The sequence below is a fragment of the Trachypithecus francoisi genome, unplaced genomic scaffold (genome assembly GCF_009764315.1).
Source record: "Trachypithecus francoisi isolate TF-2019V2 unplaced genomic scaffold, Tfra_2.0 Lachesis_group21, whole genome shotgun sequence".
Lineage (NCBI taxonomy): Eukaryota > Metazoa > Chordata > Mammalia > Primates > Cercopithecidae > Trachypithecus > Trachypithecus francoisi.
Window position 1 is genome coordinate 55,704,386 of NW_022681467.1, and position 19,505 is coordinate 55,723,890.

Consider the following 19,505-nt stretch of genomic DNA (forward strand, 5'->3'; position numbering starts at 1 on the left):
AGCATATACATCTGTCTTCTGAGTATGTGCTTATATGAAATTTTATAGTGGTCCTTAGTACTGAGAACACAATAGCTACTTTAGAGGAAGCAGAAGTATACTAACTAAGTCTTGCATTTTAACTGAAATGATTAGCATTTAGAAATGCTTCAAAATGTCCTTGCAAGGAAACAAAAATGGTATAAAAAGGGCAAGCTCATACTTTCTATACTAGTAGGCATACACATATACCAGGGCTCCAAAGAATATGAATTTTTCTTTACCAATTATTTAAAAGTAAAAGCAAAACCTCAACTGTATACAGTATTAATCCACTGTGGGTCCAAGATATTCCTTGGACTTTTGTCAATGAAATATAAATAGAAAAAACAGAATTATCCCTAAATTCTCATGTTATTAAATATATATTGAGCTAAAAAAGCATATTAAAATTAAGTATTTAAGATTTCAAGTTACAATTTGTGACTAAATATTTTCCACATTAAAGCATTTGATCTTTAACTTCCTAACATGAAAAACTTCAGTATCTTAGTAGCATTGTTCCCATGTTATCAAAAGTCAAGTTACTAGCATTAACTAGCTTAACAATGAAGTTTTAAGTACTATAATCACAAATGCCCCTCAAAATTGTATTTTCCTATAATTAGAGTTATAGAAAACTATTGAATATTCAAGTAAAGAAAGAACGAAGTTATTACTGACATCTCGTTACTTCTATAGATGATGGACTGCCAGATAAAGATCTAGGAGATAAGTCAAGGCAATTATCTCGTATAGTATCTTTTAGTAGACATGAGTTTTTCCAGTGTTTTGATAGTTCCTTTTCTGTTTCAGCACTGAAGACTTTCTGTTGTTTCTTGGGTAGCTTTACGGTTTTCATTCTGGAATGGATATTCTCCTCCTAAATGTATCAATAACTTTCAAATTATACTCAAGTACAAATATTTACACTTGGACACATAAAAAATGATATTCAAATATTTATTAAAGGTTGTATATTACCACATACAGGTACAACAAGGACCTAGATATGAGTAGTGAAAGACTTTCTAATATACTAGAAGCCATAAGACAAATTCCCAGGAGAATATAATACATTTACTATAATAAATATCTTAAGAGATACAAATAGCCTTCTTTGAGGGTTCAAAGAAGATTAGCCCAGCTACTAGGCAGACTGAGGCAGGAGAATCACTTGAACACGGGAGGCGGAGGTTGCAGTGAGCCAAGATCACACCACTGCACTCCAGCCCAGTGACAGAGCGAGGTTGTGTCTCAAAAAAAAAAAAGTGATAGAAAATTAGGAAGTCTTTAAAGTCTTTTGGGTAAGAGATAACAAGATTGCGAACAAGAAGAGATGGAAGTTTATGACGTCAAATCAGCACACTGTACTGGTCAGAAACCTGTCTTTAGTGCGAGACTCTCTGGTTTCATATCCTAGATCTACCACTTCCTAGTTGTGTGACCTTGAGCAAGCTCCTTCTCTCTGAGCCTCAATTTTCTCAGTTGTAAAATGGGATGACAGTAATAGTACTAATTACCTATAGTACTTATGAGATTTTAAGACATTAAATCTGTAAAGTGCTTAATATAGCAGCTGGCACATTGTAAGCACTACATATATTTATATACTATACACATGCACTATATGTGTATATGTACAGTGGTTACTATATATAGTAATATATGTAAGTATATATATTTTTCCCATAATCGGAGTTACAGAAAACTATTGAATATTGATGAAAAAATGAAATTATACTGACATCTCATTACTTCTATAGATGATGGACTGCCAGACAAATAAATAACTTTGCTTTCAAGAACAGGTGACTGGGAAAGTGTCTGGACATTATGAGACATTAAGGAAGAAGTCAGGGATGGTGACAGGTGAGCCAGTGTGTGAGAAGAACCTCAGACACCAATATTTTGCTTTCACTCAACAGATGGACAACTTCTCCATGCTATACTTTATTAAAGCCTAATTTTAGAAGATTAAGTACTTCTCCATTTCAAAGATACTATCATAAGGTTATAATTTCACTAGATGCAGACATCTTTTTTATAACAAAAATGCCAACTATTGCCTAAGGACAAATTTCTAGAATTATTAAATTTTGTCACATAGGAAGTTAACTCTTAAGAAGTAACAAGATAAATTTGACATTTTTTACAAAAAGATATGTTTAATATTTTAAGAGGCTTTTAGAAATTAATCTGAACTGTATTTACCTTTACTAGCAAGTTCTCTTTAAATGAATGTGAAAATTCTTGTTCACACTCTGATTCTGAATTTGAGAGATCTTTATAATTCTTTTTTGTTTTGGTTGCTTTTCGTGGAAGTCTGATTCTTCCTTCCGGAACTGTCTTGTCCATCTTTTTGGTGATATTTTTACTGGGTGTCTTTAGGAAAAAAATTCCTGAATACCATTAGATCAATATTTGAGGCACAAGAAATACAAGCAATTTGCTATAAAATTGGCACTGTGACAAGCTTTACGTAAAATATTTGTAAGAACGATTCTTGATTAACATACTTTAAATTAATGGATTTTATCTTCCCATTCCAGTTACCTTCTTTACTATGTCTGTATCCCTACCATTAAATCCCTGAGAAGCCTGATATATACTATCTAACTGAAGTAAAAGAGATTTAAAAAAATACCTAAAAGCACAGAATAAAATGGAGTCAAATAAAGGCCAATGTGATTTAAAAAGAAATAAGTCAGGAGAAAGTGTGCAAAAGGAGGAACAAGTACATAAAACACATAACTGATAACAAGGATAAAATTATGAGATGATGAATTATTTTCATATGACAAGAAAAAGTAATTGTAAAGGGATGTTTGAACACAAACTTCTTGGCTTACCATTTTAGAGCTTGGTTGTCCCTTTTCCAAGGATGATCCTGCAATTCAGAAAAATAAGGTTAAATTTTCACAGTAGATAAGAATGGGCATTAAATTTATTAGAACATCATTTCAGCATATTTAAATTAAAATAATAAAAAACAGTTAAGTTTTTAAAGCATTTGTTAGCATTTAATAAGTGAACCTCCATGTGGCTTCAGGCCACCAGGATACCAGCCCTCCTGACACCATAATCTTCTCCTCACCCCTTCTGCTGAAGAATCTGGCCTCACAATGATACACTACTTTGGAAGCTTTTCCTTTCCCAGAACTTTTCAGTAGCCCAACTGCACCGCATCTCTGATTGGCACCATCTTTAAACTCATCTAAAAATGTAATTTTCAAGAATTGATAACTTTTACTGTATAGTGTTTGGTATGATATGAATTGCCAGTTTTCCTCCCACTCCTTTATTTTATAGAACTTTTTAAACATATAAGAGAATATGTCAACATAAGTTATAAAGTTAACACCTATAAATCTACCACTCAATTTAAGAACCAGATTGTGGATAATGCTGAATCTACTTACATATGCTCTCTTATACCATCCTCTGTGTCCCTTCTGCTAAAAGGTAATTACTGTCCTGAAACCTGCAGGTCTTAGTTACTTGCTTTAAAAACAAGTGTTATTACACAGATATGTATCTCTAAACGATATAATGAGATTTATAAAATATCATGTCCTGTATAATATCCTATGATTTATTTTCCATCCATCACTATGTTAATAAGATTTATCCATATTATTGATAGCAGCTTTAGTCCCACTTTCCTTTTTTGCCTTTCAAGTATCTTTCCAAATAGTCTCTGAAACCTAAGAAATGAGATTATCCAAGCAAAGGAAGCAAAGCTGTTTTGGAAGAAAGGTCCTCTAATCTTGGAAATAAGTCAACTCAAACACATTAACTTGTAGTTGTTCAATAAATTTAAACAAAAGAATTCATACAGAATTTCAATTTCATAAATATTTAGTGATGACAGTATTCTAACCTCTAACGTCTTCCTGAGATCTCTCATCTTCTACTTTATGTTATAAATGTTTTTATTTGTACATCTTCCCACTAGACTGTATGGTCCCTGAGGGCATGTGAGTCTTATTATATTTATCTTTGGCTGCTTCAAGGTTCAGACTACGATGCAATCTAGCCTCACCTTTCACCATTTTCCCACAAATATGATCTATGTACCAAATACCTTAATACTGCATTCCCTGATTATACTATGCCATTCCATACTTCTCTCCCTTTTATATATGATAATCCTGCTAATGTATCTGGTGACCTCTCACCTAAAATTTCAAGATTCAGCTTCATTTCTAAACACATGCCAAAATTCACTTCTACTTTTAGGTAACTACTGGTTATTTTTAATCCTGAAATAAAATAAAAGCTGATGCCTTTAAAATAAATATACATTTAATTGAAAATCACAGAGTTAAGTCTTCTTTTAAAAATGCAACATATAAAATCTTTGTTTTAGCCAACATTGAAATTGATGTTCAGCTTTGAAAATGGTAATTCTCTCTAGCCAAAACTTATACCTGAAACTCACACCAACTACTTCAAGAGATTCACTATCACAAAGAGAAAGCAGAAACCACTTTCTAGGAAAATACTTTGTGGAAAACTTAGGCCAAAAAAAAAAAAAATCTGGAAGAAAATTGTTTGCCTTTTGATATATTTTTTGTGTCTATATAAATTCCTTAAAAAGGATGCATGTTGGGTGCAGCAAGAAGATGGGATATTTAGTAAAAATATATACACACATATAAATATATATATTTTATACAAAAACACATAAATGTAAATACATGTAAATATATATAGGTTAGTGTCCAAGTTCAAGCCTTGATCTTAAAGGTGTTGAGTTCATGAGTAGTTGGTATATTATTCACAATAATTAGCTAAATAACTGGATAATACTGGGCCATGAGTAGACAAGTGATGAGAATCATGAGCCAAGGATTATGATAAATCATTATTTGTGTCCCTAAGGTCCTATTAAAAATAAAATTTAAATATAACCATATTACCAAAATAACAAAAAACATAAAAATTGTAGTGTTTTGTCCTATCCATGAAAGTATGTAGTAATGAACAGTCTAAATAAAATAAGCTTATATAAAGCATTTTAAATAATTGAAATAAATTGTGAAATCATTTGCAACATTTCTCCAAAAGATAATTTCTTACTTGATTTTCCACTTTTATGATTCTTCACATTTTTCTTTCTGCTATAGTCTATTAGCTGTGGTTTTGATTTGGGTTCTCTTAGCCAGCTAATATCAGTCTTGCTGTCATCACATCTGTACTCTGTTTCAGTATCACTAAATAGATTTTTCTTTTGATGATTTGTTATAATCTATAAAAAAAGTTTGAAATGCATGAAGAAATACTACATCTCATTATATCATGCAAGGTAAGTTAAACCAAAACAACAACAAAAAACAACATCCTAATTTAGGATGGCATTAATAACCTATCCAAGAAAGTCACTTGGAAAACCAGATCAGATAGTGGTATTTGCATTTTGGTGTTGATGTTGTTAATTCAAAGTTAAAACAACTTACTTCCAGAGAGATATAACCTAATAGTACATATAGAAAAAAAACTAAACTTGTCATTTCTTTTATTAGATGATTACAAATAGCTGAAAGACAATAAGAAAATTCATAATAGGAATGTGGATAGTTGCATAAATAAAACAATCAAAATATTTTTTTCTTGTTTTTGATAATCTTTAACATTAAAAATTAAGAGAAATACTATTTCTAATAGACATATTGAGATATTATAACTTACTTTTTTATCTTTTGTTTTGACAGAAGATTTAAGTTCATCATGATTCCTTGGACCTACCCTTAAACAAAAATATGTATTAATTAAAAAATACCCTTCATACTTGTTTTCTTAAGGCAACACACAATGGACAATTAGACCTGCGTTTTCAGTCTTAACTCTTTCACTAATTAGCTATATTATTCTGGCCAAGCCACTTATCCTCTCTGACCTCAGTTATAAAATAACTATATGTTAGATTAAAGAACTACTAAGTCTTTTCAGCTTCATGATCTAGGATACAACTAATATTCAAAGTGATGATAATTTGCACATTAATTTAGAGTAAATGCTGAAGTAACAGAATCATAATGGGAGTAATAATAACTGGCATTTTTAATTCACTCTTCTCATTTGTTAAAAAAAAAAACCCTAAGACTGGGAAGAGATATTTAAGAGGAAAAAAAAGATCAGAATATTTTAATCGAATTAAAAATACCTACAATCTAATCGACTTATCCGCACAGGCTTCTTTAGCTGTAGCTTGAAACTCTTGGATCTGCATTGTAAATAAACATTAAAAAAAGAGTTGTCAATGTCAAACAAGAATTAAAAGGAATAAACATAAAATCTAGTTTTGCTTCACAAAATAAGATTTGACATAAAATTAACTTTACTACAATATTTGTATTTGAAAAGAAAACTAATATAATAAAAATAAGAGTTTTACTTTTCATCAATAAGAAAGGTGATTTTCTTGGTAGTGAAGGCTTTCTACCCCACAATTGCTTGTTTTTCTCTATCTTATTCCAAAAAAAAAAAAAAAAAATTGAAAAAAAAGCCACCTAAATATACATACGCTGGTTATCCAAAATATTATTACCTATTTCTTAAAAAACTTAAAGCATGTAAGAGGATGCACATTAAAAACATACTATCTAATAACCGCATGGTAAATACAATGTAACTTCTCAGTAAATACAAAGTATCTATTGATTTTTAGCTTACTCCAAGTTTTATGATAGGGTCATCGGCTCCGTTCAAATTAAAATTGTAAACATCATTCCTGTGAAAATGAAGAGAAATATTAGCTCCACTTAAAAACATGTAGTCTCTTCAAATATGAAGAAAATGAAAATTATTTACAAAAAATACTTACAATGGGCATTCAGAAGTAACACTGACAAAAGTAGTCTTCAGTTTTCTGTAGCTTTTTTTCTGAATTTTTTCCTAAATACAAAAGAGGGTTATAAAAAAATCATTAAATGGATAACAGGTATATGAAAAAATGCTCAACAGCACTAATCATCAGAGAAACGCAAATCAAAAACTGAGATGTCATCTCACCTCAGTTAAAATGGTTTGTACCAAAAAGACAGGCAATAACAGATGCTAGTGAGAATGTGGGTCTCATACACTGTTGGTGGAATGCAAAAGGTGGTACAACCACTGTGAACAACAGTGTGAAGATTCCTCAAAAAACTAAAAATAGAACTATAGTATGATCCAGCAAGTTACTGAGTATATATCCAAAAGAAAGGAAATCAATATACCAAAGAGGTATCTGCACACCCATGTTTACTGCAGCATTATTGAAACCTAAGTGTCCATCAATGGATAAATGCATAAAGAAAATGTGGTCTGTGTATATACAATGGAATATTATTCAGCAATAAAAAAAGAATGAAATCCTGTCACTTGTAGCAACATGGATGTAACTGGAAGCCAAAGTAAAGTAAAATGAGCCAAACACAGAAAGACAAATATCGCATGTTCTCACTCATAAGTGGGAGCTAGAAAAGTGAATCTTACAGCGATACAGCATAGAACAGTGATTATCAGAGGCCAGGAAGAGTAGGAAGGAGTGGGGGGGAACTAAGGGATTAAATATAAATATATGTAAAATATATATAATATATATTATATGTAATATATATAATATATATTATATAAAAATATATAATATATTAATATAATATATATTATATATAATTATATTATATAAAATATATTTTTATATATTATACATATATAAATTATATAATATAAAATATATATTTATATTATATATTATATATAATTATATTATATAAAATATATTTTTATATATTATACATATATAAATTATATAATATAAAATATATATTTATATTATATATTATATATATAGCCAGTGAAATGCACACTTAGAAATGATAAAGATGGTAAATTTTATGTGTATATTTTACCTCAACAAAAAACTTGTACATTACTCTGTGCCAAACAAATAATGTGCGATTAATTTTTAAATATTTTTCTAGTTGTGCTTTCACTAATATAAATCTGACATTTGTAACATTCTCCTTAAACTGAATAAAAATATATGCAAAATAAATTAAATCACCACCCATAAGTATAATTGCACTCCTAGGGCCAGGTGCAGTGGCATACACCTGTAACCCCAGCACTTTGGGAGGCCAAGGTGGGTGGGTCACCTGAGGTCAGGAGTTCAACACCAGCCTGACCAATATGGTGAAACCCTATATTTTCTACTGAAAATATAAAAATTAGCTGGGCATGGTGGCATGCGCCTGTAGTCCCAGCTACTCAAGAGGCTGAGACAGGTGAATTGCTTGAACCTGGGAGGCAGAGGTTGCAGTGAACCAAGATCACGCCACTGCACTCCAGCCTGGGGAACAGAGCAAGACTCTATGTCTAAAAAAATAATAATAAAAATAAAAAAATCTGCATTCCTATGTTCATTGCAGTGGTATTTATAATAAGCAAAACATGGAAACAAAGTATTCATTGACATATGAATGGATAAAGAAATTGTGGTGCATGTATATATACAACAAAGAAATACTGAGCCTTAAAAATAGTATATCCTGAAATTTGCTCTAACATGGATGAACCAAGACAAGAGGACATTATGCTAAGTGAAATAATCAGACAGAAAGAAAAATACTGCATGATCTCCCTTGTATGTGGAATCTTTAAAAAAAAAAAAAAAAGAAAAGTCAAATCTATAGAAATAAGAGAATAAAACAGTGGTCACCAGAGGATGGCGGGGGGGAAGGAAAAAGGGAGATCAAAGGATACAAAGTTGCAGATATGTAGGATGAATAAGTCTAGAGATATAATGCAGAACATAAGGACTATTAATAGTATTGTATAATAAACCAACTTTATATAATACAGTATAACAGGTTGTTGTGCCAACCTATTATATTTGGGATATTTGCCAAGAGTAGATTTTATGTGTCCTTGCCACATACACACAAAGATGAATGAATACATTAATTTGATTATAGTAACCATTTCACTATGTATATCATGTTATACACCTTAAATATATACAATAAGAAAACTACTTTTTTTAAAATACTGAAGACTTAAATAGTAAAAATATAATAGAAAATATTGTAAATCTAATAAAATCCTTTAACCTTAATACTTACTGACACTGTTGTATGTAGATAAATGACCTCCTTACTGGAATTCTATCTACAAGCTAAATTTTGGTGATGCCATGATCACAAACCAAGCATGCTTCTACTTTGTTTTGGACTTTCATTTGCTTTAAAATCTTAAATAGAAAACTTTGAGAGGCTAAGGTTTAAGTAAAATCTCATATAAGAGAGTCAAAAAGCTATCAATTAACTAGTATTGTTAGGAAAAAAATGTGTTAGATTATTCATACAGTCTACAACTAAAAAGATATACAACCAGATCTCAAAGTAGTGAGGGCAGAAAAGAAGTTAAATAAAATAACATTTAATAAATTATTAATTGTAATATGTTGTATTAATGATTACTGATCAGAAATAATTAGACTAAATATCTAGTAAGTTAGAAATATTAAAACCTAAAGTATTAATTTTATTGTGTGACTCATCTTCAATTTATTTCTCTCAGCTATTTTATATAGAACTATTTGCATTATTTTAAAAAGGTTCTCTCAATATATTACTTCTCTGATCATTTATCTGACTTATCCTTCCCAGTATTGTTTTTACCAGTGCTTGCATACACGTGTTCATTCATCTGTTGCATCTTTTGTGTGCTGTTACAGAATATGTAAAAATGAGCAAAGATGTTAAAGAAGATAAGCCAAAGGTATTAATGGTATTATAGAGGATACAAAGGTGAGCACAAAAATGTTACAGAAAATACCAAGATGATTCAGAATAAAGTGTAGTGAAAAAATAGAAAAAAAAACCCATGAGTAAAATAGCAAAAATAAATAAAAATGTAAAAGGTACCAAACACTCTATTGTACAGATTCAGAATTATTGCCAAATGGGTTTTTGAGCCAGGGCATCTTGGAAAGTTTTCATAAGGAAGGTACAAAGCAAGACTTGCAAAGAGAAATATTTTAATAATCAGATAAGAGGGTGAGAGAGCCTGCTGACTTAAGTTCAAAGTTCATTGCAAAGGGAAAAAGAATAAATACTTAGGAAAGACTTACTTCAGGAAACCTCAAGTTATCATGTTTCAGTTAAACATGACATGCCTAGAAAATTAAGAAACAAGACAATCTTTTAAAGGGACAAGTGAGCCAGTCTATGTTTCCATTTAATTCAATAAACAACAGGGACCAAAAAAAGGTTTCTGAACAAGAAAGTGGCATGATTGGAGCTGTGTGCTTTGGAAAGAAAAAAAGCTGGTAGTGAATGTGATGTATGGGTTGACACAGAGAAATGCTAGAGACAAAGAAAATTATTAATACATAAAGCCTATTGTAACAATCCAGAGATTAGAAATCAGAACCGAAACTGGGCTAATAGGAGTTGGCCTAGACAGGGGAGAAAACATTCAAGAAGAACTTACAGAGGGTGAACTTCAAAACTTGAAATATTAAGTGGACACAGAGAGCAACTGTGAGGAATTAGAAAAAAGATAATTTATATTATAAGCCTGGATAAAGAGTAAAGGTTTTTTTAAACAAAATTGGAACTTCAGTAGGATCTAATTGTTAGGAGAGATGGGATCGGCTATTAACACACACACACACACACACACACACATATACATACACAGTGGAAAGGATATACTGAATCATATACCAAAAAGTAAAAATATTATGCTCATATATCTAATAGAACCATTTTATTTGAAAAACAGAAGGTTGGAGGGCTATTCTGAGTACTTGCTACTAAACCTGTCAGTGGTTATCATTCATTTAGCAATATGCTAAAAACATCATTATCAAATTCCATTTTACCACTATGCTATTTTAGTGTTTATGGTCAAATACTGAGCCTGACTACACATTTGGTGAAGTAAATAACACCTACCTTACTGAGTTGTACAACAGATTTGTTTGAAAAACCACTGTAAAAAAAGATTTTGTCAAAATTGAAAAAGCAATTATCAATAGAATATTTTTCATAAGTCATTTTATTTAAGATAAACCATATTTATATCACTAAATCTATATTCAATATGTTAAAAATAACCAAAATGTAACAGTAATAGTCTGATATTTTTTCTACTTCACTCACAGTAAATAGCACTTACAATAGAGCATTCAAAGCTGAATCATTAATGCAGCAGAAAGTGTGAATTTAAAATGAATGATTCTGCCATAAGAGTCATTTATTCATGATCTATAGTAAGGCCAGAATTAACGTAAACTTGAATTAACAACCTGACAGACTGTAAATGGACATTCTGTAATAAACACAATCTTTAGAAAGACTGCAAAGAATGTACTATTTACTACAAAAAAACTCTCATATCTGGTTAAATTTTGTATTTCATTAAGCAATGTATTTAAATATATTTAGTTTATTCATTACTAGATTCAGTAAGTACAATGTCTACATCTTAAAGATTTTTAAAATGGTATGTTGTGTTGATATGTGTTTGATCCTATATAAAATGTAACTAGACAATAGAATGACAAATTTCAAATTTAGTTCCCTTCCTGTGTAATTTAAACACCTACTATTTATAAAAGTATTAAGTAACCATGTGTTTTCTACTGAAAAGTTACATTATCTGAACCTATGTTTAAAATTAACCTTTTTAAAATTGTGTAATATAGTTATATCGGTCAGAAAAATATTCATGTCTGAAATTTAAGAACATACCTGTTAATCAAAGACTCCTTTAATTTTCTTGTAGACTTGATGTCATCGTTTGTTTTGTATCTTTTATTGATTTGGCTTATCAAGGATTCTGCTGCATGGGTAAATTCTTTCCCTTTTGACTTTTCTCTCTGAAAAAATTTGTAAGTTACTTTTAAACTCTACCAGTTAATCTTCAAAGGAAAATAAAGATTGAAAAAAACTTTTAAGATAAATATGGTTCTATTTATACCTGCAAAGAGAAATAAAGAGAGTCAATTATTTAATAAGTTTGAGCTTTGTTAGGCACTGAAATAACTCAAGATAAATATTTTAACAGAACTTTACAGAGTCCTTTGTAGACATTTTAAAATATGTTTCTACCCGTGAGAATAAAAAACTGAAAAAAGGAGAAGCCATTTCTTTGAAAAGATCAATAAAATTGATAAACCTTTAGTCAGATTAACAAAGAAGAAAGAGAAAAACAAATTACTATCAGAAATGAAAGAAGGACCATCACTGCTGATCACATAGACATTAAAATAATAAGTCAATATTACGAACTCCATGCCCACAAATGTGATAGGCTAGATGAAATGGACCAATTCCTTGAAAGACACAGTGTACCAAAACTTATGTAAACAGAAACAGATCATCTGACTAGGCCTATGTCTATTAAAGAAATGGGATGAACACTTGATATCCTACCAAAACAAAACACCAGAAAGAGTTCACTGGTGAACTCTATCAAACATTTAAGGAAGAAATTATGCCAGTTCTCCACAATCTTCTAGAAGATAGAAGAGTAGGAACTACTTCCTAACTTGGTCTATGAGGCCAATATCCCCTTAATACCAAAACCAAAGACATTACAAACAAGTAGAAGTACAAACCAATATCTCCCATAAACACATATGCAAAAATCTGTAACATCAGCAGTATCAGCAAATCAAATCCTACAACCTATAAAAATAATTACGCACCTATTACCAAGTGGAATTTATTCTAGGCATGCAAGACTGATTCGACATTTGAAAATTAATGTACTCCATCATATCAACAGACTAATTTAAAATAATCAATATAAATTGATACACAAAAAGCATCTGACAAAATCCAACACAAACTCATGATAAAAAACTCTTAGCAAACTAGGAATAAATGGAAAGTTTCTCAGCTTGATAAAGAACATCTACAAAAACAGTTACAGCTAACATCACACTTAAGGGTGAGAAATAAGATGCTTTTCCTATTAAAATCAGAAACAAGGCAAAAATGTCCCCTCTCACTGCTTCTTTCTAACATTGTTCTGGAATTCTTAGCTAATGCAATAAGTAGAAAAAGGAAATAATAGGTATATTAATTAGGAAAGAAGAAATAAAACTGTCTTTGTTCACAAATGACCTTACTGTCTATGTAGAAAATCTCAAAGAATTAGCAACAAAACTACTGGAAGTAATAAGCAATTGTAACAAGATTGCAAATTACAAGGTTAATATACAAAAGTCAACCACTTTCTTATAAACCAGCCATGAACAAGTGGAGTTTGTAATCAAAAACACAATTTACATTAGCACTGCCAAAAGAAATACTTAAATGTATATCTAACAAAACATGTACAAGAGAAAAACTACAAAAGTCTGATGAAAGAAATCAAAGGAGATCTAAATAAATGAAGAGATATTCCACATATATGGATAGAAAGCTCAATACTGTCAAGATGTCAGTTCTTTCTAACTTGATCTATAGATTTAATACATTCCTAGTCGAAAGTACAAACAAGTGGAACACAGGGGAATGGTAAGGCACTGAAGCTATTCTGTGTAATACTGTAATGGTAGATATATCACTTCACTACATATTTGTCAAAACACACAGAATGTATAACAAAGCATGAAGCCTAATGTAAACTAAGCATTTGAGTTAATAATCATTATGTATCAATAATGACTCATCAATTCTACCAAATGTACCACAGTGATGCAAGATGTTAACAACAGGGGAATGGGTAAATTAGTGTATGAGGAGTCTCTATACTTTCTACTCATTTTTGGGACTAAAATTGCTCCAAAAATAAATTTTTAAAAGTAAAAGGACTACAAAATAAGAATTATTGTCAGCATAATTTAGATAACTTAGTTTTAATAAACTACAGTAGTATTCTTAAAGACATGAGGTCTCCTGACTTTATATTTACTTTTCTCTGGTTATAAGGCATATTGGTTTTTTAATTATAGTGATATACACAAAACTCTAGTAAACACAGAATTTACTATTTTAACCATTTTGAAGTCCATATGTTCTTATATATAATAGGTACTAAGTTATTAATGTTCCCTTAAGATTATCAGAGTGCAAACATGGTTTACTTGTCTTGATAGAAATGTACCAAAATGAACCTTCTCTAAAATACTGTATGATTTCAGAAATTCCAGTATAAATGGAGCCAGCCTGGGAAATCTGTGCCATTTAAGAACATAGGTTGCTCTGGGGTGATCCAATAAGTAGAAAGACAGTATCAGACAGATGGCTACCTTAGAAGACAGTGATCATCTCACACCCATTAGAATGATGATCATTAAAAAGTCAAGAAACAACAGATGCTGGAGAGGATGTGGAGAAATAGGAATGCTGTTACACTGTTGGGAGTGTAAATTAGTTCAACTGTTGTGGAAGACAGTGTGGTGATTCCTCAAGGATCTAGAACCAGAAATACCATTTGACCCAGCAATCCCATTACTGGGTATATACCCAAAGGATTATGAATCATTCTACTATAAAGACACATGCACACATATGTTTATTGTGGCGCTATTCACAACAGCAAATACTTGGAACTAATCCAAATGCCCATCAATGATAGACTGGATAAAGAAAATGTGGCATATATACACCATGGAATACTATGCAGCCATAAAAAAGGATGAGTTCATGTCCTTTGCTGGCACATGGATGAAGCTGGAAACCATCATTCTCAGCAAATTAACACAAGAACAGAAAATCAAACACCCCATGTTCTCACTCCTAAGTGGGAGTTAAGAACACATGAACACAGGGAGGGGAACATCACACACTGGGGCCTGTTGCGGGGTGAGGGGCTAGGGGAGGGATAGCATTAGGAGAAATACCTAATGTAAATGATGGGATGATGGGTCGATGGGTGCTGCAAACCACCATGGCACATGTATACCTATGTAATAAAACTGCACGTTCTGCACATGTACCCCAGAACTTAAAGTATAATAAATGAATAGATAGGTAGGTAGGTAGGTAGGTAGATAGAAGACAGTGATTCATGGAACTGGTGGGAAATCCTAAATAGGATACAGGTAGTGACTCTAGGAAGGACTGAAGACAATTTCTGACAACAGGAAGTTGATTTTTTTTTTAAATCAGAGCACAGCTTAGAAAAGATTATTAGGTTTTGTGCTCCCAGAAAAAAAAAAATGACTAGCTCAGGGAAATTATGTGAAATTATTCTAAATACCAAAGAAAGCAATTTAAAATTTAAATTTAAAGACAGATCTGTTTGGACAAAAAGAACCTTATTTCCCCTGGGACTAAGGGAAGTAAATAGCAGCTGAGAAAGAGAAAATAACGTATTAGGATCCAAGAAAAAAAGGGACCCAAAAGAATATGATTAAAGAAGTAAACAGTCAAATTAGGCACAAAAAGTGAGCTGCAGGTGTAAAAAATATTTTAAAGGAGACTGGTAGAGAAAAATAATGCCTAATTTATATACAGTTGCAAATTATCTTTTAAATGTAATTTGCACACTGAGATGTTACATTGTGTGAACATTTTACATTGACTCTAGAAATCTGGCTACGCAGGTATCAGCATTACTACCGAAGATAAATGGAAGTAAAAGTCTACAAAACCTGGATTATTTTAGAAATATCAAAAAGCAGATTGCATTACTTGCAGTGCAAATGTATTCTAATTAAAATTTTTTTTCTTAATCTGCATTTTGATAGTTAAGAAAAAATGATTTACCCATACTGTTACAAAAAAGTAAAATTTTCTTCCCTGGAAGTCTGGTGGCAAAGTAGCTAAAAATGTCTTAGAGATGTTCTCCAGAGATGATTAGTCTGAAAAAGAAAGTGGGAGCTCTAATAATGATGAGTAACAGTTACAACAGAAGGCAGTCTCTTCCAACCCATTTACATACTTTCTTGCAAAACCTTCTCAAGGTTAAATGCATTCATCCAAAAAATATTTGAGATGCTACTGTGTACAAGGCTGTGCTAGGACATGCAGGAAAACAAATGTTGAATAAAACATAGTCTATGGTTACAATCAGAGAGAGAAAAAAAAATAACCATTTATTAAAAAGAAAGGTAAGAATTATAAGAAATGTACAAATAGTTCTATATGCACGTCAAAAGGAAAGAGTGGGAGGAACCCAAAAAGAAGAGATAGGAACTGCATGGTTCATTAATTCTATACATATTTACATGTCTGATATGTGCCTACTACTGTTCTGTCAGAGCTAGGACAAGAGAGAGGTGAGTGAGGAGTTTAAGAAGGAATTCTCAGTCTGGGCACTGAATTCAACAACAAGGTACTACACATGTTAAATGTGTAGCAATTAATCAAGCTTCTTTCTTATGTTATCAAGTAGGCATCTTATGGATATGCAAAAATCAAAACACATTGAAAGCTCACCATTTTTTTTTGTTTCAAATCCCAGGAATTAAGCTCAGAAGTCAATTCTTTCCCTGCTTTTCTATGACTTTGCAAATTTTTGCTAGCAGAAGGATTTTTATCACAAGTAGCAGTATTCACATCTTTTGACAATATGCATTTCTTCCTATAAATCAGCGATTCTTCAATTGTCTTATTTAGGAGAACTGATTTAAAAGTAGTTTCAGATTCAACAGGCCAATCACTCTGCTTGGCATTTTCAGTACTTTTCTGCCCTGAATATTTAGGATGATTTTGTTGTTGATTGTGTTTCTTGCAAACTTCTACTTCTGCTTTATCTATTTTGAGATGGTCGGTTCGTTCTTTCTTATATTTCACTTTTCCTGTTTCTTCAGAATTATGATCAGATATTGAAGAGGATGACTTTTGTTTAGTAAGTTTTTTATTTATAACAATATCTATTGGGGAAAATGATAAATTAATTTTTTAAATTAAAAAGTTGACAATATGTAAAATTTGTTAAATTTGTTTTAATGCTTGTTAGACATTTGAGGAAATTAACACTGAACTATTATATATAGATAAAATTAAGTTTCACCTTGATTAAATGTGTCTCCTGATGAAGTACTTGCTCTTTGGTTATTACATAGTTCAATGTTTGTTACAGGTGTCCAACATGCCCATTTGCTGTGCATTGTATTTCCAGAGATGTTGTCTAAAACACCAGGTAATCTAGAAAATAAATTACTTTGCTTACTATGTTATAAAACATTACCCTATGACTTTAAGACCTTGATTTTTAATGTAGTCAAAGTTTACTGAAAGCAATGTATTACATGCGTGTAAATAATATGTAAATATATCTTATCTTACAAGTTCTACTGTAAACTAAGTTAAATTTCTACACATTCATTGTTTATACATTTTAAAAATCTCATTCATTTTAAGTCTCTCCACTTGAAAAGAGTTATATTGGTCCATATGGGGGAAAAAACCATATACACCATTTCCCATTGTGTTGTCGTAACACTTAAGAGATGATTAATGCTACATTCTAATCATATAAAGTCCTTTTCCTTCAAATCTGTTGTATTCACTAAAAACAGCAATAGTATTAGACTAAATGATTTGATGATTTTCTCATACTTACGCAGTATGATCTCCTTTTTCCACTGCCTGTGAATCAGGTATAACATCCTGGAGTTCATCTAAATAAAACAAATATTATTATATTTTCATTTTTTTTCACGCAGTTGGCAGTGGGATGGGGAGTTAGTATAGAAATTTATAAAGGTTCACATATTAGGATGAATGGATTGATCGATTTTGCGTCCTCTTAGACCCAAACTTCTGGGGAACAAAGGTTGTATATTTCTTTGTAACCTCAAAAATTCCTTGCACAAAGTCAAACAAATTCTTTGTAAATCTTTTTCAAATCAATGAAAGCCAGTGGAGTTAAAGGAAAATACAGGGAGAAGTATGTTTTCAAAAAAAAAAATGACTAAAATTAAATTAAACCACAAGGTACTTACTAAAATTTTGGTTTGGGAATTCAACGTTCATATTTTCTGTGTTTTCTACACACTTAGCAGTTTTGATGTGCTGTAAACACAGGAAACATGTTAACGTAAACTTAAGATGTTACATGAAAACAACTTAAACGTTAGAGTATTAAGGTTTGAGTCTTTTAAAATAAATCTGCCTTGATATTAAAAGTTGGATACTATTTTTATATATTTCATAAACGTTATGCCCATTTCTGAATGTTCCCTATCCTAAAACACAAGAAGAAAACTATCACTGCAGATGACGCAGAATATTGCATAAATTTTCTGATCACATCCACAGCTAGAATAATTCAATTTTCATCTGTAACTGACAATTTCTAGACTCTCCATGAGAAATCTCTCCTGCTGCAATTGATTACATAGCCTGCTTTGTCGAGTTTGATATGGTCCATTCTTTCTTATATTTCACTTTTCCTGTTTTTTGAGAATTATCATCAGATATTGAAGAGGATGATTTTTGTTTAGTAAGTTTTTTATTTATAACAATATCTACTGCATTGCCCAGGTAACTTCTTTCCTACAGCTTGCTTCCCTATTTCCATAGCCAAAGATACACACTTAATCCAGATCAAATAGAAATCTGCCACTATTGTCAGAAAAATATTCCCATTAGTCTAAAATATTTTGCCTCATCCTGGCTGCCTCTCCTTCTTACTCTAGCCAGTGATTCTCCACACTGGGAGGGGAACGTTACGGAAATATGCAGGTGTGGTTTTGGTTGTTACGACAGAGGGTTTCTCCTGACAATAGGTAAGCACGATCCTAGCTAGGATGCCTATCATCCTACAACATTTAGGACCATGTCGCACAACTGAAAAATAATCCCCTTATTAAGAAACACTTAAGACAACTTGAACCATTACTTTGACTATTTTCTTGTAATATCTTCAACTTTCATACTCTTTATCTTTCTGCCACATACCCATTTAAATTTTAAGAATCCATCATCTGTTCTCATCTTACTATCAACACCAAGGCTACTAAGCTTTGAGAAAATTGCACATATTTATGAACATATTTATGCTATAAAAGTCATATTTAAACTGTGTCCTCAACATTGTCTAACAGTTATTCTTAGGCCTCTCCGTTACATTGCACATAGCTTTACATGTCCCTGAATCCTGTACTTCAACAGATCTCTAGGAGAAACTCACCATCTTCACACTTCAGAAAAAACAAAAGCTATTAGATGTTCCTCCTTTACAAGCTTATCTGCATCTCTGATTACCTCCTGTTTCTTGAAGAAACTATTCTCTCTTATCCTTTCCTGCTCTGTCTTTTCAACTACCTGGAACAAATGCCCTTCTCCTCAATATCCATTTGACTCTTTATTGACCTTTCAAAAGTCAATTCTCTCTCCATATTTTCTTAAAAAGCATCTCCTGATCTTCACCCTCACATCTAGCTACAGGGTTAAGCACTTGACCCTCTACTTGGTTCCTACTGCATCCTATATGTGTACATCTGAGAATGCTTATAACTTATTATCTAATTTTCGTGCTAGATTTTGAGAAACTTAAGGACACAGTCCACTTGTATCTCACATTCC

General features: G+C 31.4%; 1 protein-coding gene across 3 annotated transcripts in view; it reads right to left on the reverse strand.

Annotated features, from left to right (window-relative positions):
* SYCP2 (synaptonemal complex protein 2) overlaps positions 1-19,505 on the reverse strand; it is a 69,952-nt gene that overhangs the window by 10,937 nt on the left and 39,510 nt on the right. For 2 of the 3 annotated variants that reach the window (XM_033186942.1, XM_033186944.1), the window contains 14 exons: positions 17,921-17,990; positions 17,539-17,596; positions 16,987-17,120; positions 16,410-16,846; positions 11,766-11,893; positions 10,968-11,004; positions 6,848-6,918; positions 6,697-6,754; positions 6,192-6,247; positions 5,713-5,770; positions 5,104-5,272; positions 2,871-2,908; positions 2,233-2,403; positions 703-901 (listed from right to left, as the gene is read on the reverse strand). In XM_033186942.1, coding sequence (XP_033042833.1) covers positions 703-901; positions 2,233-2,403; positions 2,871-2,908; positions 5,104-5,272; positions 5,713-5,770; positions 6,192-6,247; positions 6,697-6,754; positions 6,848-6,918; positions 10,968-11,004; positions 11,766-11,893; positions 16,410-16,846; positions 16,987-17,120; positions 17,539-17,596; positions 17,921-17,990 — 1,684 coding nt within the window. The remainder of the gene's footprint in view (positions 1-702; positions 902-2,232; positions 2,404-2,870; positions 2,909-5,103; positions 5,273-5,712; positions 5,771-6,191; positions 6,248-6,696; positions 6,755-6,847; positions 6,919-10,967; positions 11,005-11,765; positions 11,894-16,409; positions 16,847-16,986; positions 17,121-17,538; positions 17,597-17,920; positions 17,991-19,505) is intronic. The other variant, XM_033186943.1, reaches the window with a different exon arrangement.